This window comes from Terrapene carolina, unplaced genomic scaffold (genome assembly GCF_002925995.2).
Source record: "Terrapene carolina triunguis isolate 2854851 unplaced genomic scaffold, T_m_triunguis-2.0 Scaffold84, whole genome shotgun sequence".
NCBI lineage: Eukaryota > Metazoa > Chordata > Testudines > Emydidae > Terrapene > Terrapene triunguis.
The window spans coordinates 43,312,155-43,333,237 of NW_020664435.1; the positions used below are offsets into that span (position 1 = coordinate 43,312,155).

The 21,083-nt window shown below is 45.3% G+C and overlaps 1 protein-coding gene across 1 annotated transcript in view; it reads left to right on the plus strand.

The window, feature by feature from the left end:
• The window catches only part of APBB1IP (amyloid beta precursor protein binding family B member 1 interacting protein), a 66,666-nt gene that overhangs the window by 21,498 nt on the left and 24,085 nt on the right, over positions 1 to 21,083 (plus strand). The window contains exons 6-9 of the mRNA XM_024208673.2: positions 1,575 to 1,696; positions 10,343 to 10,417; positions 12,860 to 13,003; positions 16,020 to 16,130. Coding sequence (XP_024064441.1) covers positions 1,575 to 1,696; positions 10,343 to 10,417; positions 12,860 to 13,003; positions 16,020 to 16,130 — 452 coding nt within the window. The remainder of the gene's footprint in view (positions 1 to 1,574; positions 1,697 to 10,342; positions 10,418 to 12,859; positions 13,004 to 16,019; positions 16,131 to 21,083) is intronic.

The following is a 21,083-nucleotide window of genomic DNA, read 5'->3' on the forward strand; positions in this document are numbered from 1 at the left end:
GCTCTAATCTTAACATTTCTACAAAGAAACTATACTCTTCTACGTCATTTCCCTGCATGAGAGTTCTAGTATATCCTTTTTTAATATTTCTTTGAGTAGCAAGCCCAAGAAGCCAATGTTTCAGATTAGTGAGTAGATATTCTGAAAAAAGTCCAAGCTATTTCTATATCAGAATCAGGGCCGGCTCCAGGCACCAGCTTAACAAGCAGGTGCTTGGGGCGGCCAAGGGAGAGGGGCGGCACCTGCGGTAATTCGGGGGCGGCAGGTCCCTCACTCCCTCTAGGAGCGAAGGACCTGCCGCTGAACTGCCGCCGCCGATCGCGGCTTTTTTTTTTTTTTTTTTTCCAATTGCCGCCCCAATTTTTGCTTGGGGCGGCAGAAATGCTGGAGCCGGCCCTGATCAGAACATCTTTGGTAGAGTACTGTACATATGTTTTTATCATACAAGTTATGTGGTTATGTAAATCAAATATCTATTCTTTCAGATAAATTGCATATTGAAAAATGTCATGAAGGTTTTCTGTGGCTTTAGTGTGGTACAACATTGGGCTGTATTTTGCAACAGAGCAATTTAACCACATGAACTTGTACCCTAGTTTAGAGTCAACTGTATTCTTCTGTACTGTCATTGTGGCTGGGATTACTGTTAGAGCCACTGTTTTGAAAGTTATTTCCAAGTTACATTAATAGCTTTTAGGGCACAATTTAACCTTCTGTTCCTTACCTGTAATAATACAGTGGTTGATATTGTCAGTGGCTTTATTAAAAGTATTACAGAGCTTTGTGTTGCTGAGGAACAGCTGAGTACATTGAGACAGGCTCCCCAGCTGAGCCTCTGTCACATCTGAAAGCACACAGTTGTTAAATTGTCAGACTATATAGTACCCTTCCATTTGAGGGAGTCTCAGAAGGGTATGAAACACTAGAAAAGGCCATCAGACTGTGCTTCCTCATCTCCTCCCACATCAGTGCAGTCCAAATTGTCTGAAGAGTGTGGTCACCAATGGCTATTGAAAGTAGAGCAAGAGTGCTCTTGGGAAACCTGCAGAGGTGTGCTGCACCCTTACTTAGCTGCTCATGGACAAGGGTGCCCGTGCGCTTCCAGTGGCAAAGCATTTGCACCACTCCTTGCAGTGTCCGTTTAGAGATGTAGAAAGACAACATCAGCAATCAGAGCTTTGGAAACAAGGATAAAAGGCTTGTGCAGGGCATGACAAGTTAATGCTGGCTCTGCAGCCATTAATCTATGTTCAGTTTCACAGCTAGCTTCATTATAAAACACACTACACAGAGCAGCTGTACTGACTACATCCCCCACCTGGCTAGCCGTGCCCCCTAACACATGTGCTGTATCCTACACATGGAGCTAGCACCAACGGGATGCCACAGCTACATACTACAGAGTTGCCTTTCCCTTTCATACCCCACCATTTTCATGAGGCTTGGCTCCCGTCTCTGCACTGGAAGGGACTGCAGGGCTCTGACCGATAATGGTTATATTCCGAGACAGGACTTTCTGTCTGCTGCCTCTGGAGTGCGTGTTTATCTTATACTGGCCTTTCTTGTCCCTGTAGAAAGGTTTTTTGAAGACCATGAAAATGTTATCGAAATCTTATCAGACTGGACCCGGGACAGTGAAAATAAGGTTCTGTTTTTGGAAAAAAATGAAAAATATGCTGTGTTCAAAAATCCCCAGGTAAGGTAATGTGATATTGGCAAAATACTTTAAAATGATATGGATTAGTTTACGCTATGCCTGCTAGAGGTTTTATTGGCTTTAGTTCTGCCAGTTCTAAATGAGAAAAAACAAATCTGTGGTTTCAGTAACCAGGAAAAAAAACACAAGAGAGCTTTTCCTCTGTAGTATATTCGTAGGCCTTGTCTACACTGCTAAAAATGAGACCTTCAATTCCCCACTTATGTAGCTCCACTGGGGGGAGCAATGGTGAAAGCTATTGTGTAAACACAGGGCTCAGATGTAAAGATGATTGCAAATCAGAAACAGTGTTTGAACACAAGACCATCAGCACTGCAGCATGGACCTCTACAACTTGAGCTAAAGGAGAAGCTCCATTAGCTGGTACTAGTAGTAGGCTGTTCTCCTCTGTGGATCAGCCACTAGAGAGGAACATGACACAGTTCACATGCAGGTTATGTAAGCACTTACAATAACTTATTAAACATGCTTCTAAACTATTAAACATGCCTTCATCTAAAGATTAATGGGGTTATTATATTTTTTGGGGGAAGGATGTTATCCCTTACACTTTTGCCACCTACATGCTATCCAGCTAATGCTAGCAGCCATTGACCAAAGTTAGTGAGTCATACAATATAAGTCCTTTCCAGCATTTATCCGTAGCTTTGTTTCTATAATATACTTTTAAAAACACTTACAAAATAGGGCTTTCATCTTCAGATCTCCACTCTTTCATGAGGACGTGCACATCATCACGTTCACCCATTTGTGATATAATTTACTGTGCAATGGAAATCACATTAAGAGGCTGCTCCATGAAACTGCAGCAGTGACTCAGTTATTGAGATGGAAGGTCAGAAGCCCATGACTAAAGGCTGGAACATTAACACATATTGGGTTGCATGCACACAAAGAAGAAGACCTTAACATCTGAAAGACTGAAATCACTCTGTAATGCAGCTGCAATGATGCTAGGCTGACCTTCTGGGGGAAAACTGTGTGTGTTAATAAAAAAAAAAAAAAAAAAAAAAAAAAGCTAGCTGGCATTGACACTAAAATTCAAAGAGCCTAGAGAATAATAATTACCTGAGGAAGACAGTAATATGGGAGGGAAAAAACCCTCCTGGAAATGCTTTTGTTTCATACATTTGGGTTAGATCATTCCCCCAGGGCAGCTGATGTTAAACTCATAAACCCAAATGTTAATCTCTTGTTTTTGAAACAGTCTCTGGTCTTGATTCTTCTCTTCTAACTGTTTTGATCTCCTGATTTGCACTGCTGTAAATGAGAAAGAATCAGGCCCTGTGGATCACATTGTGCACATTCCCTTTTGGTTTTGTAAAACTAATTGAAAGTATTTACACAATGGGCTTCAAATAGTAGTTGCTCTATCAGGACCGGCTCCTGGGTTTTTGCCGCCCCAAGCGGCGGAAAAAAAAAAAAAAGCCACGATCGCGATCGGTGGCAATTTGGCGATAGCTCCACCGTGCCGCTTTCTTCTTCGGCGGCAGGTCCTTCCCTCTGAGAGGGGGACCCGCCGCGGAAGAGCCTGACGTGCCACCCCTTCCCCTTGGCCGCCCCAAGCACCTACTTGCTGAGCTGGTGCCTGGAGCCGGCCCTGTGCTCTATGTTTCTGTTCTACTACCACTGATAAGCTAGTGGAGACAGCTATACCTATGAGAGCCCTATGAGTTGGTTCCTGTATCCTGAATGTATGGACTCCCTGTTTCTGTCCAAGGGATGATATATTAGGGGTTAAACTCGAACAGCGATGCTAAAACTAAAAGTAAAATTAAGAGGTGGTGTAAGAATTCCAAATAACTTAATAACCATGAAGAATTCCATGCATGAATATCTATGTCCAGAGAAGGTGGTGTGACTGTAGCAGGCAAAAGTCCACTTAAGGGACACTGAACTGCAAATTTAGTTCATTAAAGTTTAATAGTTTCAGGTAGGTACTACACCTGTCCCTCTGCTAATGCCTGTGGCTTTACAATCTGATTCCTATTTTTTAAATTTGTTTTTCTCTCCTCTGCTGCCATGTGAAAGACCCACACAAACGAGTGAAATTGACTATACACTGAGTGCAGTCAAATGCACAAGCAAACAGAAAATAGAGAAGTGTTTTTGCCCGATACCTGCTGTTAGTTGTTATATGTCCCAATAGCAGGTAAGAATGTTTTAGACGGGAGCATGATTTTTAAATTGACAGTGTCCCTCAAACAAATGCTTATTTTCCTGGGATCATAACACAAGAACAGACTTTATACAATTTAATTGTTTCGTTTACATACTATTTTTAGGCACTTGCATTCCTATTGCTGCTTTTTTCTTAGAGGAATTTCATATTTATGAATCTTTCTCACTTACCACCTGTTCTTCCATTCGCTAACAGAAGTGGAGGAGAGTCTATCCTAGAATATAGAAGATGGGCTGCAGTAACTTTATTAAACAATTTGATGGAAGCCAAGTTTGAAGATTAGTTTCTTGGCCCCTACTTAGCTTTGATTTTAGCTGCTGATGGCTCCTCCAGATTCGTGTTCGTGATCTTTGAAGTGATAGGGCTGTGCAGATACAGTCTGATATAGAATTATGAAAAACACAATCTGCACTACAGCTCATCATTGCTTTAGCATACCGTCAATATGACTTGAACATACAGACCAGATACAGTAGCAGGGAGTTGCTGAACACAGATTTATTTTAATTCATTTTGTGCCTATAGTTTAAGTTGCCTTTATGTTATATAAGTAGCTCATTCTAAAAAGGACTTTGGCCATCTCTTAGTCTGGCCCTGCATTTTGGAAAGTCTGACCAAAACAGTCCAGCCATTTTCAAGTGAGTAAGATTTTGTGCTATCAAAGACAAAAAACAAAAGCCACTTTTGTTAATATTAAAAATAATGTTACAGTCTTTTTTTTGAACAGCTCTAATGTCTCTGATTTTGGTACAGACTTCTCATTTGGTATAGAACTAATCCCTACGTTAGCCGTACACCATTTTGTGGACTGGGGAAAATCCATTTAGATTTGGTTGATTTTGTAATGGTTTAAAGGCTATCTTGTGCTCTCCCTTGCATTTTTTTTAAAGCCAACAAAGATTGCTTAACTTTCTGTTGGCACTGCACATAGGTAATTTCTGATTTCTCATCACTATCTTGGCTATGCATTTGCATGGCTATGAGGGTGGAGGGCAATTTGTCAGTTCATATGCCGGTGTGTGTAGAAGAACTTTCGGGAGCATAGACCTTTTGGAACCTTGCCTCATTCCCTCCCGTGTTCAGTGATGTATAGGTTGATGTGGCCTTGCTTCACTGAGTGGGCATCTTGTGCAGGATACAGCATTCTATATGACAGAATTGATTTCTTTTATCTTTCTTTGGTGGGGGGGGGGGACTGGGCTGTTATATCAAAAATAACTACTGTATTACATGAACACAAAGGCTTCAAAAAGCAGAATCTGAAAGTTGGGGGGGGGCAAAGTTAATGTTACCTGAATACCGTAACTCTGCCCCCTTATGTACATGCATTATGATGCAGTCTGTAATTATGACCATTTTCTATTTTATTTTATTTTATTTTATTTATTTATTTATTTATTTATTTTGCAGAAAACTCACACAGTGATTCAGAGAATCCTTGCCTCATTCAGTTGACAGTTTGGATGATGGGCAGTTAATGAGGTATAGATCCATTCATTGAACTACTGCACCCCATCCATTCTGTGCACTGGTGGCTGCAGGGATCCTCTGGAAATATACTGTAATCAATAACTGTTCCCCTGCACAAGGGGCCTGAACTAAAGTCATTCAGGCACCCTTAGCAGTGGCATTTCCTGACTTTTGAGAGCTTCGCTTTGCAACTGTAATACTCTTTTAACGTAGTTTAAGCAAAAATTTATATATTATAACAGGAAAGACACTCATGCAACCTGTTCGTTGCTTTGTATCGACAAGTAGCTGCCACGTTGCACTCTAGATGGAGTTGCGCTTCTGTGGTGGGTGAAAAGTGGATGAAAGGCCCTATAGAAAGATTATTGCTTGTAACAAAATCTATTTACAAATACCAAGAACCTGGCACACAGACTTCAGGGAATTAGAGCACAAGAGCCAGGGATATTGTTTCTGCCATATTCAAAGTTCAGTCTGTTTCCATAGCACTATTGGTGTGCATAACGCTATTCAGCATCATCTTCTATGTAGCTGAAGCTCATAGTGCTTATACACTAGAGAGAAAATGATGGTAGTGCAGTTCCCTCCTCTTCCTCCCCCCCACCGCCAGCACCGCCAGAGAACACATAATAACCCTAAACCGGCATGTTCTGCACAGCTCCTGTGACTTTGAAGACCATAAATACAAAGCACATGGTGAACCTAAGCTGGCCAGAGAACCCCTTTGAGAATTCCTCGTGTGTAGGAGGAGTTTCCGCTGGTATGAAGAAGGCGGAGCCAGTGTAACCGCTATCTCTGCTAACTCTGTCACTGCACTGCCCAGCATGGGGAGAGAGGGAGGGGACATGGTACAGTGAAGCTCCGGACACACCCCATTTTCCACTGGCACAACGTCCTTTAGGGAAGTTACACTAGTGGCACATGTTAATGCTCCCCCCCCCCCCCACCCCACAGCATTAGATAGCTCCGAAGCCAGGCACAGCAGAATCAGGGAGCCCCACTTGGCTCCCTAGCAGCCTCTGTTCTTGAGCTCTCTCTGGGCACAGCGGAGAATTCATCCCAGAAAGTTAGGCCCAAAAATCTGATAATCTCTCTCTTCAGAAGCAAAGATCCTTAAACAAACAAGCAGCCATTCAAATGCAAGTGCAAATACATGATTCATTTGCTTTTAATACTACTTTCAAAGTTGTTGTTCTTGTATTGTATTCCCAGAGAATCACTCCATCTGTTAAGGAGTCTCAGTTCCCTACCACAGACAGACATATCCTCCTTTGCAAACAAGAGATATATTCATGCTTGGGAGGTTTGTGTGTATATGGAGAGAGGTCTCCAGCAAATCCAGGCAGCATTCACATTAATGGCCTGACTCTCCCAACCCTGAAACACTTCTCCCCAGGGTTTTGCAGGAGGGAAACAGTTTGTCTTTTAATATGACCTTTGACTATTGGACTTGGAATGACCTCTTGTGGACACATGTGGTCCCCTAGCACATGATGAATGGCATTCTGATCAATGGTAGACCACACAGTGATACAGATGTAGCAAGTGCAGTATGCAGTCTCCTCCCCTGGGCCTAATCCATTGAAAGATAATAAAGGTCAGATATTGTCAGATTTCAGGAATAGAGGGGACATACAAGAGGTGAACCATAATAAATGAAATCCATGTTGGCAAGGGAAAGATGAAATGATACATCTGTGTAGCATAGGATTGGGTGGCAAAACACTCCTGCACTGACAAAAAGCAGCCTTATTCGTGATGCCACCTGGTTGTCATTACTGAAATTCTCTCTCTACCACTGACTGTAGGCACAGGGTGGTCTGTTTTTCCTAAATAGATGCCAGATGCTCTAATGTAAATCACGCATAGTCAGAGGACCTTTGTGGTCTCATTAAGGCCATCAGCAGTCATTCCGAATCTGCGCATTGGTAGCTACACCAGGGCCAGGTTGTGACAATCCAGGGCCCTAACCACACATCAGGGTTTCCTATGGCCCCTTCCCTGCTGAGCTGATAGTGGCAAAGGCCCTCACACTAGAGCCTTTTCCTGAGTTAGTGGGGTCCTCCTACAGCTCTGTGTTGGTCCAGAGAAGGAGGAAGCTTCAATTTACCCAACAATCTAACTTTGTGTGGACTACAGTCCATCCTACCTGAAGGGGAACCCCACCCAGCCAAGCAAAGTCGTAATGGGACTTGTTCTGCTATATTCCCTGCATGCTTTTCAAAGTTTCCCCATTTGTGTGCAGGGGCTCCTGCCAACATCAATGCAGCAGAGCCATGATTGCATGGCACCACAGAGTTCTCTGCTCAGAGCAGGAGGAGGTGTCTGATTAGCAACTGCACTGAGACGAATGTGGTACTTCACCTCATCAGAGCTGTTGTTTCAGGCTATCTGCAGACTTAGGCAGGCATCACTGCACCAGCTAAGCTCAGGACACATTTTCAAGGCTTTTTTTTACAACCAAGAGGGCTAGAAATACATTTATTTCCAAATGAAAGCAGAGATGCCAATATAATCATGGGATTCCAGGAGCTGTGGCCCTAGACCAGTGTTTGGCAACCTGCAGCCCACAGGCCGCACGCGGCTCATCAGGGTAATCCACTGGCGGGCCACCAGACAGTTTGTTTACATTTGCATGGCTGCCCGCAGCTCCCAGTGGCTGTGGTTCACTGTTCCCGGCCGCGGTTCGCTGTTCCTGGCCAGGAAGCGGCGGCCAGCATGTCCTTGTGGCCTGTGCTGCTTCCCGCAGTTCCCATTGGCCTGGAACAGCAAACCACAGCCACTGGGAGCTGTGGCGGCCATGCAAATGTAAATAAACTGTCTGGTGCCCGCCAACAGATTACCCTGATGGGCCGCATGTAGCCTGCGGGCCGCAGGTTACCCACCACTGCCCTAGACCCATGTATTTACCTTAATCTAGCCCTGGACTATGAACTACAGATTAGCCATGTGCTCAGGCAGCTAGTAGCCAGTCTAGTCTTTCCTACTTCTGGGAATCCTGAGTCTGAGTTCCATTTTGTTTCTAGCAGAAAACAGCTCAGTTTTGAATGTTCATTGTTTGATCGTTGCTGTGGCCATGGCAGGAGCGTAGGGCGAAGTGCGGCTGTTGGTGCTTTTAGGCTTGCCTGTTTGACACTGTGCATTTGAAGGTCACTTTTTTTAAAATAAGTGTTGCTCCAGGGGTCTCCCTGAAAAAATAAACCGTCTTGAACAAGCCCTGCTCTCCCACAAAGCTGCTGTGCAAAACGCTGCTTGAGGAGGAAGATGTGGTTACATGGTCATGTGGTTACATGGGTTCTTCAATTGCTCTCTGTGCTGCCTGGTGGCAGTAGTCTCCAATTAGCTGCTTGCACATGAAGGTGGAGTTCGGTTACATTTTCTGGTATAACCATAACATGTTCCTCCTTTAACTGGGAAATGTTACCAAAAGAGAAACAAGACATTGCAGATCCATGACACATTTTGGCCTTTGTTGATTTCTAGGACAAATCTGCATGTAAATATGTCATCTGACTTTCAGAGCTCTTGAGGACACACAAGTCTCACTGAAGTCAATGGGAACTGTTGGTGGGTTTTGGGGGAGAAGAGAAAAGAGGGGAAAAAATCACACTCTTTACGCTGGATTTAGGAGAGTAATTTTAGGTAGCCAGCTTTCAAAAAATGTGGCAGAATTCTTCCTGGATGAAACAGGTTTTGTTTGCAGGATAGGGGCCATAAAGCAAACAATTAACCTTATTCATAATTCAACCAAAGCCAAAGGGACTATTTACAAACATCAAGTTATTTTCCTACTTTGGTCCCAAGCCAGCAGACCTTTAGAGTTAGAAGCTGCCAACAGATTTGGGCCTTGGTTTTTACCGGAGCATGATCCTGACCTTCACAACTGCAGATACAGTTTTGAGTCTACAGTTAAATGTGGGTGCAACTGTACCCCTTCAGACAGCACAGCGACATTGTCTGGAGGTGCAGGTAGGCTTCTGAATGGGTGCAATTGCAGGTGAGGATACTTGCACCCACAGCGCTGGAGGCATTGTTTCAAAGTTTAGGCCCAAGTCTCAAACAATGAGTTTGATGCTAGGTGTGGTGGTGTACACGCAGTGTCTGTCAACAAGAATGCAAAATTACCCCTTGGCCTTCAAATGACTCCTTGGACAAAAAATACTTTCTTGCATGGTGAAATAATGCAACATACAAATGCAGAAATAAGGAACTCTGTAAAATCTACTGTGTCCAAACACTTGTTATTAAATAATAAAGAACTGTGGCACATGCACAGCTCAATTTCTGAAGCAATGCACACCATAAAAATTGATTGCTAGAAAATTATGCATTCAGTTCTTGGCACTACATTTTTCTTCATCATGTACTAATCTGCTGCATAATCCTCAATTATGTTCTGTAACACCCATCTCTAGGAATCTAGGATGTTGTTCAAATTGAAAAAATAAAATCAAACCCACTGACCCAGAATAGAAGCCAAACAAAATCAAGAATTGAGCCACGTTTTTTTGAAGTAAGGTGTTGGGGTGGGGGGTGTTGGTATGCAGGGCCGGCCCCAAGCAGCCAAAAAAAAAGCCGCGATCGCGATCTGCTGCGGCAATTCGGCGGAAGGTCCTTCGCTCCGAGCGGGAGTGAGGGACCGTCCGCCGAATTGACGCCGAATAGCTGGACCTGCTGCCCCTCTCCGGAGTGGTCGCCCCAAGCACCTGCTTGCCAAGCTGGTGCCTGGAGCCGGCCCTGGGTGTATGTATATGGGCAAAACGAATTTTAGATTGAGAAACTGACGTATAAACTCCAATAGGCAGCTTTAGTGAAGGTTTCCTGTAGTGAGATTTGAAGAGCAATACTTGGATACCTGCCTCTCATACCATCTAGCTCAGTGCACAATATAGAACGGCTGAATAATGATGTAATCTGGTCATTTATATTCTTTGTCTTTTCTGTTCAACATCAACCTCGTGTATTTTAATCAGAATTTCTACCTGGCAAACAAAGGAAAAAATGAAGGCAAGGAAATGAATGAGAAAAACAAAGAGTTTCTCCTGGAGGTAAGCCAGCGATGCCAGTGCTGATGCAGCAGAGTGCCTCAGCCTACATCTGCTCTTAGCAGCAGTGCTTAGTTCTTTGTTTGCTAATGCGTAACAGGAAGTTCTGTGTTTGTTATTATCAGCTTTGTGTTTGGCTGTGTAGAAAGCTATTCAACTTCATCTGCAGCTCACCACTGAAAGCATAGACCAGGGATGGCCAACCTGTGTCTCCGGAGCCACATGCGGCTCTTCAGACGTTAATATGCGGCTCCTTGTATAGGCACCAACTCCGGGGCTGGAGCTACAGGCACCAACTTTCTAATGTGTCGGGGGGGATGCTCACTGCTCAACTCCTGGCTCTGCCACAGGCCCTGCCCCCACACCACCCCTTCCTGCCCCCTCCCCTGAGCCTGCCATGCCCTCGCTCCTCCCACCCCTCCCACTCACAGCCTCCTGCATGCCACAAAACAGCTGATCAGGAGGTGTGGGGAGGGAGGGAGAGGCGCTGATTGGTGGAGCTGCTGGTGGGTGGGAGGTGCTGGGGAGCGGTGGCGGTGGGGAGCTGATGGGGGGGCTGCTGATGTATTACTGTGGCTCTTTGGCAATGTACATTGGTAAATTCTGGCTCCTTCTCAGGCTCAGGTTGGCCACCCCTGGCATAGACTCTACTTCGTGTTATATTTTTATTATAAAACATAGTGCAGATAATTCCTTTCTTCTGTTAGGTGCCAGTCCTACAAATATTTACACGTGTGCTTAGCTTTTTTCTACAGTGAATAGTCCCACTGATTTCAGTTAAGTGAAGCACCTGCTTCAGTGTTTACAGGACTGGGGCCTGAACAAGGACGGCAGGAGATTAGGAGCATTGCACTTTCACAGTCCTCTGAAGAGGCACCTGCAATCATGGTTCATCTTAGCTCTGACATTGTTGCAGAAATGCTTTGCTTGCAAGATCCCAGATAGAGCATTACCAATAGTCTAAAACACTCCTGGGCTAGCATCAGATTGGCTTATTATTTTTTAAATCATTAAGACTGATCAATAATGATAATAATGAAATAATTAGTTGCTTTTCTTTCCAGTTAAAGTAAGTAAATTCCTCCCCCCAGTTTTTGTTTCATGTACTACATGCTGGGTTGTACCATGAAAGGACTCCATGCTTGTAAAACTAAACTATCTCTTTTAAAGAGAACTATTCACAGAGATGCTGCCGCAAGCACTCAAGCCACATGCATACAGACTAACTTCCTGATTCCTCTTCCAAACTCTTCCAATCTGCAACGTGAGTTCCTCCTTCCAAGTTCCATGCAGGTTGCTACAGTTACTAGTGTTAGTTCTGCAGCCAGCTTATACAAGCAGCCTTTGGATTTGATTCCAGTTTAAGCCTGCTTATCTTCTGACCCTTCTTCTTGAAAGTTCAGTATGCCAGTCTACTGTGATGAGAGAGAGAAATCTAGACTTATAACAAACAAACGATGATCACAGAACTAAGGGAATGAAAAAAACCTTTTGTTTTGTGCGAGCATTTTGGCTTTGATGCAAGTACAGGAAGAGGATAATCTACACTCAGATGCCTGGGGATTCCCACTTTCGAATTAGTGCTTGATAACAACGCCACCAATATCAGCAAGCAGAGAGCTGTCCATAGTAACTTCTACATGAGAAAATAAAGTATGTTGACATTAGAGATTACCCTGAGTGTTCTACACCTCATAACAGGAGCTCTTTCAGGGCCAACAATAACATGTATTTGTTCACATGGTTTGTGAATGCTGGTATGTGCTTAAAAATAAGTATTAATAAAAATCTCTCATCTTTGATTTTATTTTAAAGTTCTTGGTGCCTTTAGGAGCAGTTTTTAGGGTATTAAGTATTTCCCTAAACAACCTAGAGATGTTGCAATAGTCAAAAACCCAGGCATGTGAGAATAATGATGCCAAGCATTTTATTCTATCTTCCTCAGCAGAAAATGCTTTCTCTGGTTAAAGTCTTTAGTAGGTTATTACTTAGTGAAGGATTTGCAATATCTGTTTCTGGTCCAGGACTAGGGGTGGCCAGAAATAGAAGTCCACCACGGTGCAAAGAGCCTAATGGTAGAAGCCTAATGGTAGAGCCTAATGGTAGAAGTCTACCTATATGGTAGAGCCTAATCCACTACTTAACTCTTACATGTTTAGTCTGGGGCTTAAGAGAAGGGAATGAGCTAGCTGTGTGTGGGCCCTCTGCTATGAGGACCGTTTCCCAGAGCAAGTGTCTAAAAAGAAGGCCCAAGTCCCACATGAACACTTTAACATGGAAAACTCACATTTACATGTTTGACTCTCTGTTCCATAACTGGGCTCCCCATCTTTATACATTCACTGTTGCAGAAAATGTCTGTTTTTAAGTGAACAATTTGCTGTTATTTATTAATATGGGTGCTCACATCCATTTATTTTGTATAATCCAATTCTTGCTGCACAGGAAAGCTTCTGTGGGACATCTGTCATTGTGCCAGAACTTGAAGGGGCCCTTTATTTGAAGGAAGATGGAAAAAAGTCCTGGAAGAGGCGCTATTTTCTTCTACGAGCGTCTGGAATTTATTACGTCCCCAAGGGAAAGACCAAGGTCAGGAAATCAAAGGAATCATTTTAGCAGTAAAGCAATTCATGTAGGTGAAAGTGAAGAGCTCCTGAAGTCACATTTTGAGAGCAATGTCTGGTGCATCTGAGACAGATTTTTTCCTTTGACTGTGACACTTGTGCAAATATTAGAATGTAGTCACAGAAATCCTGTACAGTTCCTCCCATTTTTGTTTCTGCAGTTAGATAAAAACATTGGGTGAAATCTTGCCCCTCTTGAAGTCAACGGGGGGGGGGGAAACCCCAATGCCCTTCATCTGGCACTTTGCTGCAAATAATGCCTTTACTTCATATCTGGTTCCTTGTGGAAGGGAATTTAAGAAGTTTGCAAACAGTCTCACTCTATATAGCAAAATGGAAGTACAGAAAACCTGACGTTGTTTATAACAAGACTCAGTTGAAAGCTCTAGTCTGGCTTTTATAGTCTCTGTGTGTAACCAACTTGCCATGCAAACAGCTGTGGCAGGGAAGTGCTCTAAAGTCTTTGTGCTATTATATGCCAGACGTTTTTCCTGAAGTGATCTTTGCCTAGAGAATATGTTGTGCCTTTTCAGCTTTTTAAGGCTGTACTCTGTAGAACAAGAGGTGAGACAGAGGCGTTCAGGTTCACAGAATCTAATACAGTGACATTTACCATTACCGGGTATTGAAAGAGTCTGAGTTGCCAGCCCGCAGTGGATAAGCAAAGGAGCCTGAAGTGCACTGCAGAAGGGGGCTCATTGCCGCTCATTTCTAGAATAACATCCTTGATACTGACTTTTGGGTACTGGGAGCTGTTGGCAGTTTTATATTCTGACAAGTGCTGCCGCTTATGGCTCTTAATGCTTCAGATTTGCTTTGGATGAAAATGCTTGTGCCAGTGACTGAGTCTCCCCATACCCAGAGCTAATGATGTACACCGAGTCAATGGGACTTAATTTTTTTGTCATTCCCTGAATAAATCACAATGAAAGAAATAGTGATCAACTTAAAAAATAAGAGACAAGTCCGCCAGTGGGTGGCAGAGGTATGCAGTGCCACTACTCAGGTGACCCAGGTACAGAAACAGACTAGGACCCAAGTCCGGGCAAAATGCAGCATCAATTAGATGACTGCCCTGCTTGTACTGCACTTTATAGAATGGCTGTGTCTGACTTCTAAGGTAGTGGTCATCTGGGCTTTCCACTCCTCAATGAATCTCCCACCCATACAGCACTCTTACCAAACAGACTAGAACTCAGATTGGAAGGATTTTCTCCAATCACAATGCAGATTAGTGAAATACTCTCATTCCAAGAATGGTGGACTATGAAATTGGTCTAACTCTTTGTAGCAAAATGGAACTAAAGAAAATCTGACGTAACTTGAGCTATGTTTAAAAAAATAAAATGAGCACTTTATATTGACCGTTCACAATATATCTAGGCCCAACAAACATGCAGTTAATTTTGCATACCCTAATATTTAGGTCTATGCTTGTTTTGTGAGTGCAAGTCAGGCCCTAAAACTTTGAGAAAGTGTCCTTGACTGTAATCGTGTCACTATTTCTACACCAGCCATTGCTTCAAACCGTTAGTCCACCTAAGTATCATTCTCCTTCCCACAAACTGACATTAATGGAAAGTCCAAGAAGTTAGCAGCACCAAACACACAAGTTACTTGTTTAAACTTTTTTCGTTAAATTATGTAGTTAAAGTCTTGTTTTGTCTGGTCATGCAATAGGAATAATATTATGGCTTTGCAATAAATGACTTATCTCCTACATAAGTTGTTACTTCCCCTACTTATCTGTGATGAATGTTTCCCTTTAAATAATTGTATCCGGATTGGACTCAACCATGAATTGGTTCCTAGGAAAAGCAAGAACTCCTTTGTCATTCCCATTGAAGGCTTGGTGTTGAGGTTGCCCGTAAGCTTCACTGATTTGAATGCACTCAGTATGAAATCCTAGCCCCATTGCAGTCAATGGCAAAACTCACAAAGACTTCAGTAGGAACTTCAGGTTGGGTACTGAACAGGGAGATGCTTACAGTTAATACCAACGCTTTCCAGAGAGCAGAATTCACACTACTGTACCCTCTTGTCAGGTATTTAGATGGAGCTACCACTTAATGGCAGTGTTCATAAATGCACTATCAGTGTGAATAAAATGACCCCAAGGAAGTATCTTAATGAGAGTGTAACAACAAGCAAGCATGTGACACTAAAATATGACCTCCACCCCCAAGGAGAGAAGCTCTTTGAGGTGTCCAGTGTACATAAATTTACTAAGTATATGGGCATATTCAGAAATATATGGAGATAGAACCGTTTTTGCATTAACATGTATAAAAGGTATGAAGATTATACATTGTACCCAGAAATCCTTAACACAGCAAAGTGTGCCAACAAACACCTTGTTGCCACAGCAACACAGTATGAACAAATAATAGGTAAACTACGGTGGTAGACAGAAAGATACCAGTGCGTGGTGATGAGATGGGAGGGGGGCTGGAATTGTCTTTTTAAGTCAGTTTTGAAGGAGGAACAGATGAAATGTGGCTCGTTTACTCTCGGAATGTACAGTCAATGTGTGTACATTTACACAAGGGAAAGGCAGTTGCTTAGAATAAAAACTATTTAGACCCTAACACCATTTTCCCCCTAGAACTGCAGGAGCATCATTGCAGGACCTACATCTATTTTAATCAATTAATTTTTTCCTACTAGGCACCACTGTCTTCAGTAAGGATAACAGTTCACTGACTTGGAAACAAAACAAAGGATTACAACAGCAAAACTCAGATTTATGTGGAATGTAGCAAAATGTTTCATTGTGATTCTAAAGGTGTATTGACCTTTCTCTGTTTGTCTTAACAGTCACTACAATTTAAGAACAACTCAAACACTTGTCATTCTCTCCGCTTTGATAAAATCCACAACAGTTAAAACAAGATTCCGCATCAAAGCGGTTTGAAAAAATGTGTCTGGCATCATAGCTTAATTCCCTGTAACAACAGAATGTTTGGTTTCCATTTTTTTAGACATCCCGGGATTTGGCTTGCTTCATACAGTTCGAGAATTTGAATATTTATTATGGTACTCAGTACAAACTGAAATACAAGGCACCTACGGATTACTGCTTTGTCTTAAAGGTATGTACAAGAGAAGTCTGTTATGCTAATGTGTGCTCTAACTGCTGCCATATACAGATATGGTAAGGGCCTGATCCTGTAAGGTGCAGAGTGCCTCTTGCAACGTTACTGCACACCCTCAACTGCTAGTCACTTTGGCCCTATTCAGCAACGTACCTTTAGGAATTACTTAACTTTAAGCACATGAGTAGTTGCATTGAGTACCTTGATGAATTGGGGCCCTTAAGATGATGCTCAACGTCTTGCAGGATTAGGCCCAACAGATGTCCTGCTTTAAAGCACAACTCTGTGTGGCAGAAGGAGAAGAGCATGGTGGGCCTGGCCTACCCACATAGCTACAGTCCAGCTGCTGGAGAAAGTACTGGGTCTCCTCTTACTGCTAGTCCAGGTGGGGAGACGAGGGACCCCAGGCTACTGCCTGTTCCTCTCAGGGAGGGAAGGGGATGCTGCATTGCCACTGTACTCCAAGTGGAGGGGTGAGCCCATGGTGTAGGGCCAGAACTGTGAGGTGCCTTGTGGCATCATGCATCTAGGGCACTAGATTGCCTTAATTGGGTCTAGATTACTAGCTAAAATAGAGATTCAGAAATCAGAACATATCTGACAACACTGACATGGCAGAAGATATGAATTCCTCTTCTACAGCTCTTATGGGCCTGTGGTGCTAACAAGAGCTGCTACCAAACAATGTTTAGCCAATTTGAAAGACAATAAGAAGCAGATATACAGCAAAGTGCCATTTTTAATTTTTCTTTTCTGGTTATAGCTGCATTTTAATTGACTTGTTATCCAAAAAAGAAGTGTCTGTCCAATTTCAAGTGTTTGCCAGTTTAGTTTACACATGGCCCAAATACAAATAATGTGTATGAATCAGACTGATTTTCTGTTTGTAGATTTAAATGATTAATACAGCTCAGCAGTTTAGATAATGCAGTTCTCCACAAACCACTTTGACAAAGTCACTTCCTCTCTGTCCCTCACTTTCCCCATCTGTAAAATGGGTATAATTATATTTGCCTCCTTTGGAAAACACTTTGAGATTAACTAATGCAGTGGTTCTCAACTGATGACACATTGTGGACTGCATATGTGGCCCACAATGTGTTACCTGGGCCGCAGCGGCCACGTGGCAGAGCAGTGGCAGCCCCGAACCTGACCCTCGCTGCGCTGGGTGGCCAGCTGCCCACCTCAGACCCCACAGGGCCAGAAGGCCAACCCCGGTCGCCGCCACACAGCTGCCCTGGACCACTCGAGGCCGGGCGGCTGCCCTGGACCCCTACCATGCGGGGCAGGCCAGCTGCTCGCCCTGGATGCCCGGCATGTGGCTGCCCCAGACCCCAGAGCTCGCGTGGCCAGTCGGCTGTCCCGAACACCCGCCAGGTGGGGCAGAGACCGGCTGCTGGTCCCTGGACCCCACAGGGCCACATGGCAGCCCCGAGCCCCACCACACAGGGCAGGCCAGCAGCTCTGGACCCTGGAGCTTGCGGGACCAGCCAGGAGCCCCAGATCCCTGACCCTGCAGGGCTCGCCAGCAGCCCCGACCCCAGACTCCCACCACACTGGGTGGGCCAGCAGCCCCGACCCCGCCACGCTGGGCAGCGGGGCAGCTTAGCTGAACCCCACCGCACCGGGCAGCAGGGCAGCTGGGAACCCTGTGGACTCTGCCATGCGGGGCCTGGTGGTTGCCCCGGAGCTCTCTGGGCTGGGTGGCTGCCCCAGACCCCGGAGCTCATGGGCAGGGCCGGCTCTAACTTTTTTTTGCTGCCCCAAGCAGCAAAAAAAAAGCGCCGCCCCCCAAGCCCCCGCCGAGCGCCGCGCCGCCGGAACCCCCCCAGTGCCGCGCCCCACGCTGCCCCCCCCCCCGAGCGCCGCCCTGCCAGACCCCCCCCCCCGAGCGCCGCGCCGCCGAAGCGCCCCCCCCGCGGAATGCCACGCCGCGCTGCCCCCCGCCACCCCAAGATTGGCCGCCCCTTACCAGGTGCCGCCCCAAGCATGTGCTTGGTTGCCTGGTGCCTGGAGCCGGCCCTGCTCATGGGACTGGGTGGCTACCCCTGACCCCGAAGCTCACGGGGCAGGCCAGCTACCCCAGACCCCATGGGGCCCGCTGGCAGCCCCTGACCCCATGGAGCTGCCAGCAGCCCCGACCCTGGACTCCCGCCACATGGGGCAGGCCAGCAGCCCCAACCGGACCCCAACCCTGCCGTGCTGGGCAGCAGGACAGCCCAACCAGATCCCTCTGTGCTGGCACTGGGCAGCTCGGACACCCCCGTGCTGGGCATCTGAGAACCCGGGACCCCAGGGCTAAGCTGGGCTGCAGCTGTGTGCTAATTGGGCCATGGGTTGAGAACCGCTGAACTAATGAAAAGCGCTATATAAGAGCGAGGTATTCTTATTATTCAGAAAATACATGCACAGTTAATGGAGAAAACAAATAGTTCAATCAGTTTTAGAAATAAGTTGAAGTTGGTTCTCTGTAAAAGACTTCAAAGCTGTTGTGAGCATATTTAACTGCCATAGTGCATCTGTATAACATTCAAAATGGGTGAAAGTGGTTAAAATTAGTATTTGGCTAATGTAAGTGCTTTCTAGACATTTTATTTGCTTTGCAAGTAGATGAAAATGAAGTACATCAGGAAAATGATTTTTAGAGTGCTCAGCAATGTTTTTAATTATTCACATCACTGTGGGAACTTTATGACCCAATGCGCTACCATTTGTGACAAAAAACAATTTATGCTACAAATTCACTGTTGCACTAAAGTATTTATTAAACTAAAATACCTTGGATGTATGAAGTTAACATGTTGCGCCTCTGTATCACTTACTGCGGTGGTGGAGGTGAAAAACCAACCGTGAAAGCCTGAGAGGAAGGGGTTTATGCATCATAAATTTGAGTTTGAAATATCTTTTACTTAAAAATGTTTGCTATAGTGCCTTTAAAGTGTACTAGCAATGTAACAGAACAAGCATCATATCCAGACAGCACTATTATGGGTAAGGAGAAATGTGGTCTATGGTACTGTTATTAGTCTTCATTTTTATTCTAATATGTTTTCAGAGGCTGGGACATGTGGTAGGTTCCTGATTGGAACCGTTTTACACTTTATTGTGGCATTCTTGAAACTGGCGATTACAGTGGTTGAAAGAGCCTTAAACGTAGATGGTCTGCAAATTTTAAACTGTTGTTGTATGGGGGGAAATAGTGGCCAATAGAGCCAAGTTCTACCTTCCTCTTTCACTTTCAGCCACTGCCAGTATGATGGGGCTGGGGATGGTGGTAGTTTGAATGCGAGGGATTGTGAGAAAGAAAGGAACAACACTGTGGTGTGTTCTGGATAACTTCAGTCAGTTGCCCTATGTGGCAAGCACCGCACTGCTGTCCTACTCCCACCACAGCTGCAAGCCAACTCAAGTACCGATTACTCTTGATGCATTTAAGATGTAGTTGCAAAACCAGAGATCTCATTAACTCTGGTCCTGTTGCATGTAGCTCTTTCTTATCTCTCACTGTCTGTAAGACCAAGGGACAGGCCTAAACAAGTGTGTTCTCTCTGCTCTGAGCCTCCATATACTCCCGCTGTGAGCAGAAGTGTAACATTTCTAACAGTGTCTAGAATTGTGGTTGACCGTTGGGCTGTTTTTAGGTTGAGTGGATGCTGGTGACATATCAAAGTGTGAAAATGGGAGTAGAGCTATCACAAAGTTTATACTGGTGAATTGCTCATCTCCTAGTTTGGTTTAGTATTCATGTGCGAGTGTTCTAGGTGAGATTATCCTGCAGGGGGCAACTTGTACTGAGTTGCCAAAGGAGAACAAACCATTTTAGAGTGTCATCACTGACTAATCACGACATGAAATGTCTTTCATTCTGTGATAGTGTCCAAGATGAATTAATGGAAAGGAATAGTCTTGTGCATACATTCAGGTGCAATGATGACAGACAGTGGCATTAACCTGCACGTGAAAGGAGACTATTTTTTGGATAATTGATTTCTCCAGACCTCATTTTAGTAAGACTAAGATATGGGCTACCATATTGGTTTCACATCCACACCTTTTAAGCTTATGCTCACACATACTTCAAAGATATTGAAAGGGCCCATCGTTCATGCAAAGGGGATGAATGGTTAACAGAACAGCCTGTGATAAAACTACGTAAAACAACATGAATGTTAATTTTGAAGAAATCACATGCATACACCCTATCCCTGCCCCAGGGCTGGCTCTAGGCACCAGCAAAGCAAGCAGTTGCTTGGGGCAGCAGATTTGCAAGGGGCGCAAGAATCCAGCATGGGAGCTGAGAACCAACAGGGGGCCCTGGGAGCTGTAGTTCCTTGGTTAGCTCCCTGCCTATAGAGCCAGCCCTGGAACAGGGAAAGAACTACATTTCCCAGCATTCCCTTGGCCACTAGCAACAGGAAAGGGTGGGGGAAGGAGTATGGAACTGAAATCTGCAGCTTGCTGTGAATGGTAAGAACAGAGCCAGCTCTAGGTTTTTTGCTGCCCCCCCCCCGCCCTGGGCTCCCCCCACACCGCTGTATTGCCCCAGCCCTGGACTGTCCCCCGCCCACACCCCCTGCTGCCCCAGCTCCGGCCCCCACCTGCACTCCCCTGCTGCCCCAGCCCTGGGCTCTCCCCCCACCCGCACCTCCTGCCGCCCCAGCCCTGGGCTCTTCCCCCCCCGCCCCCGCATCCCCGGCCGCCCCAGCTCTGGCCCCCATCTGCACCTCCTGCCACTCCAGCCCTGGGCTCTCCCCCACCCACACCCCCTGCAGCCCCAGCTCTGGCCCCCACCTGCACTCCCCTGCTCCCCCAGCCCTGGGCTCTCCCCCCACCCGCACCTCCTGCTGCCCCAGTCCTGGGCTCTTCTCCCCCCACACACACCCTCTGCTGCCCCAGTCCTGGGTTCCCCCCCCCCCCCCCCCCCCCCCCCCCCCCCCCCCCCCCCCCCCC